The 7,506-nt window shown below is 33.4% G+C and overlaps 1 protein-coding gene across 2 annotated transcripts; it reads right to left on the bottom strand.

The window, feature by feature from the left end:
- Window positions 1-924: 924 nt before the first annotated feature.
- Window positions 925-4,167, bottom strand: LOC137821715 (S-adenosyl-L-methionine-dependent methyltransferases superfamily protein). Of its 2 annotated transcripts, none has more exons than XM_068626442.2 (8): window positions 3,740-4,167; window positions 3,412-3,512; window positions 3,175-3,315; window positions 2,757-2,838; window positions 2,330-2,523; window positions 2,097-2,208; window positions 1,377-1,481; window positions 925-1,220 (listed from the first exon to the last, which is right to left on the bottom strand). In XM_068626442.2, the coding sequence occupies exons 1-8, from the start codon at window positions 3,893-3,895 to the stop codon at window positions 1,092-1,094; spliced, it is 1,020 nt and encodes a 339-aa protein (XP_068482543.1). In that variant the 5' UTR covers window positions 3,896-4,167; the 3' UTR covers window positions 925-1,091. The 2 variants fall into 2 exon arrangements, with proteins under 2 accessions (XP_068482543.1, XP_090151924.1); XM_090295798.1 differs by having other exon boundaries at window positions 3,412-3,536; window positions 3,740-4,156.
- Between the last annotated feature and the right edge of the window lie 3,339 nt (window positions 4,168-7,506).

Below are 7,506 nucleotides of genomic sequence, written 5' to 3'. Positions count from 1 at the left end.
TCCATATTTACAAGAACAAACACAGGGTGCGTCAGCGAATGAGCCGCACGAGGGGATCATTCTGCAGTGGCCGGTGCTATTCTACCTCAGCTTCACCTTCTTCTGCTATTTTAATTGCATGGCCACTCCCTCATCTACTATTTTATCTTATTGCCCTTATTTTAAAGACCATATCACGTGCAGGTCCTTTTTCAAGGACCAAATAGTGGATTATAGTCAGTTCAGTCTTAGATAAGATCATTTCTGTTTACCTAGAATCTGTTTTGCTTATAGTAAAAAAAAAAATTTACTGGTTGTGACTTGTGCCCTTCAATAAAATCAATTTCAAGAGACAATAGTTTGCTTGATTTATTATTGTGCAACACTAATATTTGTTGCCTTGTTAGTTTTTCTATTGCCTAAGGGAAGGGTAGTGGTATGTGATCTAATATAGTTCTAAAGTTTGAATGTAACGATCACTGAGAACATGCTGCAGTGCTTATTCGGCAACCATTACAGCATTTGGTGACAATAACGCTAATGCAGCTCCCAAAATGTCAGGAAAAAATTCTGTTTCCAAAAAACCACTTAGATGGAATCGTTTGAAGCTTGATTGGATGAAGTTTCAGGTGAACCCCTTGAAGCTAGAAATAAAAGCAGAAATTTGATGTTCAGATAACAAAATTATTCCTCACTTTCCTTAATAGTAATTTTAATAACATAGGACTTAGATCTATCAGGAGAGCATAATTGATCAAAAAAATAGTTCAGTACATGATCTCCTTTCCAATTTCACGAGATAGGACTTAGGACTCACAAGTCACATGTAAAAGCCGTACTTGTCATGATCTGTGCTAACCAAAATTCTCTTTTGGCGCTTATTCAGTTCTTTATAAAAAAAATGTCAAAATTCAGTTAAACAGTAAGTGAGATCCACACATGACGTATTTTCTAACCTGTGAACCTTTATATCAGACCCAGATTTTTACCTTTTCATTTCTGGTTTATTTACAATTTCTTTACAGATGAAACGGATAATATAATTAATACAGAAGAAATTAATAAAATGCAGTAGAAGAATCAATGTAATTATAAACAGATCAAACCTATTTCTATGGCTTCTGAGCTGTAAACATAATAAAAGCCTGTTGAATCTTGCTTGAGTAATTTGTAAGACCACACGAGGTGCAAAGGTCTTTGATCTCTTCCTCTGTTAAAAAACCATAGCCTTGTGCAGTCCTCTACAAACCAAAAGACCTTTAAATCAACTTGGTTGGGATTCGAGGTAAACTCAATAAATTGTAGAGCAGATATTTTCATTTATGAATTTAGGAGATAATCAAGAAATCTACGTCACAATAAAGGATTAAAGCTAATCACAGCCCGAGTTTATTTACCTCTCTAAAAGGGCGTATAAACCAGGGAGTTGATGAACTGTAACGCAGAAAAGTGCTTCCAACAAAAATTCCACCACTTTTTAGTATCCGGGTGATTTCAGCAACCTATAAAAAGTTTATAATGGGAGTGTAATCATAAAAATTAAAATGTTTAAATAGTGTAAAACAAATAGGTGGAAGAACATGCAAATAATATGCATAGGATAAAAGTCAACTCCACAAAAAATGTGAAATCCAATAAGAAATGGGTGGTTCGTGATTATTTAGTTTAAAATTTAGGATAAATATAAACAAAATGAGGATATGGAGACGGGTGAGTTATTTGAAATAGTGCAGACAACTGCAGCATTAGCACTTTGAGGCTGCTGCAGGAACTAATTTGCCATGTTTCCTCTCTTCAGATACCGAAGATAGTGTTACAAGTAATAGAAGATTTGTCATTGCGTTTGATTCAGCTTATTTTGAAAAACATAATTATAATTTATTTTTACAATTATTCTCTAAAATAGTTTTCAACCAAAATAACCAAAATAAACTATACATGATACTTAGGTATACAGAGAAGACATGCATTTTAAGAGTGAATGGAAGGCACAGCCTTTTTATGTAGAGAACTGTTTCGTGCTTTAAATTGAAATGCGCGCACACAGTGATATGAGTCCGGTGAAAAGGTTACCCCAACAAAACATTCTGCTATTCATCATAAAGACAAGCACTTACAGCATTGGAGGGAGATGACCAGCAATGCAAAGCTGCACCAGCATGAACAGCATCAACTGAACCTGATGCGAAGGGAAGCCTAGAAACATCTGCCCTTACAAGAGCAATATTACTGCACACGATGAAATGAAACAGTATTGAGTGCATCTGGGTCTCAAATAGAAAAACAATGAACATTTCATTCTTTAGCTGCATTAAATTCAAAATAAAATACAGGAAGAGAAAAAGAATACGTGGTTGAAAGTGTGTCATCTTTCTTAATGAAATCATAACATTGTCGAAGCATATTTTCAGAGAAATCTAGTGCAACGACTCCAGAATAGGTTCCAGATTTTGCGAATTTTCTGGAAAATAAACCACTGCCACAGCTAACATCAACAACAAGTCCACCTTTAGCAGATTCGAAGTACTCTTGAGCCATTTTGAACTGCATCATAATGAATATGTAGCAGTTTTAATATGCATTGCAGTACTACGAGGTAGACCAGATGACTAAAACAATATAGAACCTCAGCTTCCACCCTATTGTGATATATATGTGTGTGTTTATACAAAGTTCACTAGTCTGCCAAAATTCTTTTTGAACAAGTAGCTGAAACATGAATTTCATTTTTCAAGTATTGAAACGTTTCAACTGCGGGACAGGCTCTGAATGCATACCTCTTCATCAGGACCAGGAAAGCCACTTTGCCTGAAATTCTGACGCCAACCTCTTTCATATAAGAAGGAAACAAGGGGACTCCTAATAACAGTTTAAACGCAAAGGACATTATAAGAACTTTCCCAAACAATCGTTGCATGCAGAAAACTGAATTAGAAGAGAACTAGTGCCACATGTTAAAATAACTCATAAAAATGGAAAAAAGAAAAAAAGAAAAAAAGAAAAAAAATATATATCCTGTAAAAAATTACATGGAAAATTAGACATATAACAAGATATTGTTGATGAACAGCTATGTGCAACATATGATAATAATTGTTCATCAAGTACAAATACTAAACCATATATATTATATAGAATCAAGGGGGTATAGTGGTAGTCAATGCCGATAAATTAAAGTCATATCACCCATCATACCTGAAAAGCTCAGTCCGAGCTGGTTGAATTTCAGTGTAATCTTTCAATCCAGCAGTTACAGTCAAATCCAGATACCTGTCTTTACTAGAATATGACTTCTTACATCTCTTACACATGAAACCGGATCTATAGATTGCTGATCTGAAGTTCAAAAACCATTTGGTTAATTACTACGACACTGGATTTTAGACACGTACAGAACCAAATACACATGCCGTCATGCATAAACCAACTTACAAATTCAGGCCAGGAGAGCCTTTTCTTATCAATGGTTCATAACATATAGGGCAAGCAAAGACGTCTGCTTCAATCGATTGATCCTGTTGTGTACGCAACTCCTGAAGGAAAAGTCAATAACAATCCTAACAACGGGAATTAGAAAATCATGTGACACAATCGTTCCAGAAGAACAAAATAACTCCAAATATTTCAGAGAAAAAAAAAGTTGAAATGTTAAACTTTGATGATACCATATAATTATTCAATTGGGTTCCAGAGAAAAATATCAATCATAACCAATAAGCTTAATGAAATGAAGAGAGAATGACAGGTATAAAATGAATACCGATTCCACTGCAACAGCGGAGATTGCAGGAATGGTTCTCTGGGTTAGGGAGTGGAAGCGACGAGGGCGCAAATGGGATTTAGAAGAAAAGCGAGGGCATTTGAGGAACTGTAATTGATGCAGAGGACGAAGAAGAGGAGAAGTAGTGAGGGACATGGCTATTGCAGCAGAATGAAGAAAGTGGGTTATTGCAGAAGAATGAAGAGAGTGGGTTCATCACTAGCTTTTGCTTCTTTTCCGTCTTCTTCCTCCAGCAACTTGTTCACTTGAGAGCCAGAAAAATGAAAAATACAAAACCAGGAAAATAAAAAATACAAATGGGTGAGAATCTTCTCTACTTTATGTTTTAAATCATCATTGGACAATTACTTATTCGCTAATAGGTGTTTTTTTTTCTCAAAATGGACAAATTTTTTTTTCTATTTCCAAAATGGGTAAATCACTACATGTAGTAAAGTACAGATTTTGATAGAATGAAATTATCAACTAAAAGAGATTTTGAAAAAAACTGAAAATCGTATACTAGAATTTATAATTTCTAACTAAAATCATATTCCAAACGGTTTCAATATTAAAATATATTTTAACATATTAATTTTTTTTTAAAATAAAAAATAAAAAATTGTATATGTAAAATACTATTTGAACCTTATATATTTATATATAATAATATATAAAATTGAAAAGAATTATATAATAAATATGTTTTAAATATTTTAATATATAATAATTTTAATATATATGTTTTAAGTATTTAAAATAGAAATTAAAATAATAGAAAATTACATAAATTTAATTTATTATTATAAATTTATTTTATATATAATTAAATAAAATAAAATTTTAGTATTTAAAATATAAATAATAATAAAAAATTAGATAAATTTAATCTAATATTATAACTTTTTTTATATATATAATTAAATAAAATTATATTTTTATAAAAAAATTAACTAAATAAGTTTTCAGAAAATATTTTGTTATTACATATAATTAAAAAATAACTGAATTGTTATTATGTATAATTAAAAAATCAAATATAACTTTTTGGATTTTAATATATGAAAATTATTTTGAATTTTTAATAAATAAATAAAAAATTAATCGGAAAGCTAAAACGAAATTGAAAATGAATAAGTTTATGAAGAATTGAAAATGAATAAGTTTATGAAGAATATTAAAGTTTAACGTTAAGAAGAAAAAAAAAATTAATTTAAAGATTACATAATTTAACAACCTACGAACTATCTATGAGATACTATTCCACATGGGGCCTTCTTCTTTGTCTCGGTAGACGTCTAAACGAAGGTGGATTTTCATCATCATTGTTTTCTTCTTCGTTGTCGTCAGATGGAATCTCAGACCCCATTGAAGGCATTGTGGGTCGATAGCAATGCATTGTAGGAGTTGGATGAAATGCGAAGGGTGGTGTCATTCTTGAAGTACCAAACATCTGCGATGGACCCGGAGAAAAAGTATTTTCCTGCTCTGGACTCGGAAAAAAAATATTTCCCTGCGATGGAAAATTGATGTAAGTTGATGACACTTGTTGGTAGGAAAATTGGGCAGACATGTTGTTGTGGTGGTCCATAAAGCTGAATATTTGTGGTGGTTGATTGGGGACGAATTGAAATTGGACTTATTGTCCAAATTGTGCAACATTTGATGAAAACCCAACATGATGAGGGTGACCTTCAGAATGATGTGGTTGACTATCAGGTGACATTTCGTACTGTTGTTTAAAAAAATAATTAATGTACGAATTTTAAAAAATAACAATATCTAATGGGTACAAATTGAACTTACATAGTCATCAAATGTGTTTATAGCGAATGATATGAGTGATGTACCATTGCATGTAATTTGATTCATCATGCCAATGACCATTTCCGTGGAATGATACTCCCTCAATTAAATGGTTTTGTCAGTTATTCCACATTGTTATTCACCTTTGATGATATTGTGGCCAGTACCTATATGATCTCTTACGCATGTCTTCTTTGTGCACTTCATCGAGGTTGCATGGGTCGTGTCGAATGGGTTGTTGATACCCGAATTATCGCATCACTTGGTCAGCTTGATGAAATTCGACAGTTGCAAAGTAGATTAAAGGTACAACCGTCCGACTTACAATTGCCACATCAATTATAGTTAAACCAGTAATTTGAGGTCACCGATATGGAGTCCACAAAAATTGTCAACAACAGAAAATAACATTATTAATTTGTTGGATTACTCGGAAAGAATTTAATTGTTAGAGGATGAAAATGATAACCTGTTTCGGTTGCAGCTGATCTAGCGTTTTCTGGATTTCAACCACGCTTATTGCACTTGTGTTTGATCGATGGAAATTTCGAGTCCACCTACAATCAATGTTTGTCATGTCATAATTAATATGAAGATTTTTAATATACAATATTGAAAGGAAGAAAATAAATAGTAACCTTCTCGCAAGCGGAAATCCAACCCCGACAACAATGTCCTCAACACTCAATGGCTCAATGTTTGGTGAAAAACATGTCATTCGGCTCACGCCCAACACTGTAATAACAACATGCATCCTCCGATATTGTATTGATTTTAATTAATATCGTGATCCAATGCATGATACAAACACGCCAACAAAGTTGAACCCCAACAAAAGTTTGATACATTATTCAAGTCAGTCAATAACAATAGATACATCAAATGAATCTGACTGCCTGATGTGCCGGGCATCAATAAACTCCAAATTAATGTCAGTATGCACGCTTGTGCATTTTGCGCAATAATAATTTTAGTTGCATCGTGTGGTAAGTCTTGAAAAGAAGTATTCAACCAAGATATCTTGATTGTGTTTCCTTGAACCACAATTTCTAGTGGCACAAATCCCAACAATGTCTCATATAGAGATACCAAGTCACCACTACTAATGCCCGTAACAGGTTCCCCATCAATTGGGAGGCCAAGTTGAACGACAACATCTTCTAAAGTGATTGTTGTCTCTCCGAGTGGTAGATGAAAGGTGTGTGTTTCAGTTCTCCACCTCTAGACTAATGTCGTAAGTAGATGATGATTTATGTCAATGTTTTTCAATGTCAGTATGTGTCCGAACCCAGCATGTTGAATTAAATTTTGAACTCGATCATCAAGTCTTTCAGAATGTTTGAGAACCTAGATGGAATGTCATCTAGGCCTTATCAGTCTTTCGTTCCCCTCCCATAAAGCCTTTGTCACATGTTTATGTTGCAGCCGCAAAAGGGACATATCATATGGTAGTCGTGCATTGACTGCCATTGGTAGCTGAAAAAATGAAAAATATGAAAGTTCTAAATTTCTTAAATATCAGGACTTCTAAGTTGACAAAATAAATTTAATTCTTACTTGATGATATGGACGCCTAAACAGTAGTATAAGGTACAAGCTAGACACTTGATCTCTTGAATCACAAGAAGGAGGCAACAATGAAGGAAACGATGGAACGCTTGTGTGAACTAACACACCGATTTATATGAATTTGAATGCAATGTAAGACATTTTTTGCAACATATTCACGGTGCCATGCTTTCACGAGTGAATAGGAAACATTATAGAGAATCTCTTCCAAAGCACCAACTTTGAAATAAAGGATTATGGAGTGTTTGAATCAACTATGCAATGGAGTGATTCTCTGCACATTTAACAAGATTCTCACGTAAACCAAGTTATGTCATGAAGGGTTGCACATGAAGGAAAAAGCGAAAATGAATGAAGGAAAGCACATGGAGGAAAAAGCCAAAATAAGTGCA

This window comes from Phaseolus vulgaris, chromosome 9 (genome assembly GCF_051622355.1).
Source record: "Phaseolus vulgaris cultivar YP4 chromosome 9, ASM5162235v1, whole genome shotgun sequence".
NCBI classification, from domain to species: domain Eukaryota; kingdom Viridiplantae; phylum Streptophyta; class Magnoliopsida; order Fabales; family Fabaceae; genus Phaseolus; species Phaseolus vulgaris.
This window is presented reverse-complemented; position numbering and strand designations above follow the sequence as displayed.

Bases quoted from the DNA above. Each gene is read 5' to 3' on its own strand.
- LOC137821715 (XM_068626442.2), bottom strand. From the start codon at position 3,895: ATGTCCCTCACTACTTCTCCTCTTCTTCGTCCTCTGCATCAATTACAG. The intron at 1,482-2,096 runs GTAAGTGCTTGT...AACTTTTTATAG, and splicing joins GGTCATCTCCCTCCAATGCT to GTTGCTGAAATCACCCGGAT. The intron at 1,221-1,376 runs GTAAATAAACTC...TTTGGTTTGTAG, and splicing joins TTATACGCCCTTTTAGAGAG to AGGACTGCACAAGGCTATGG.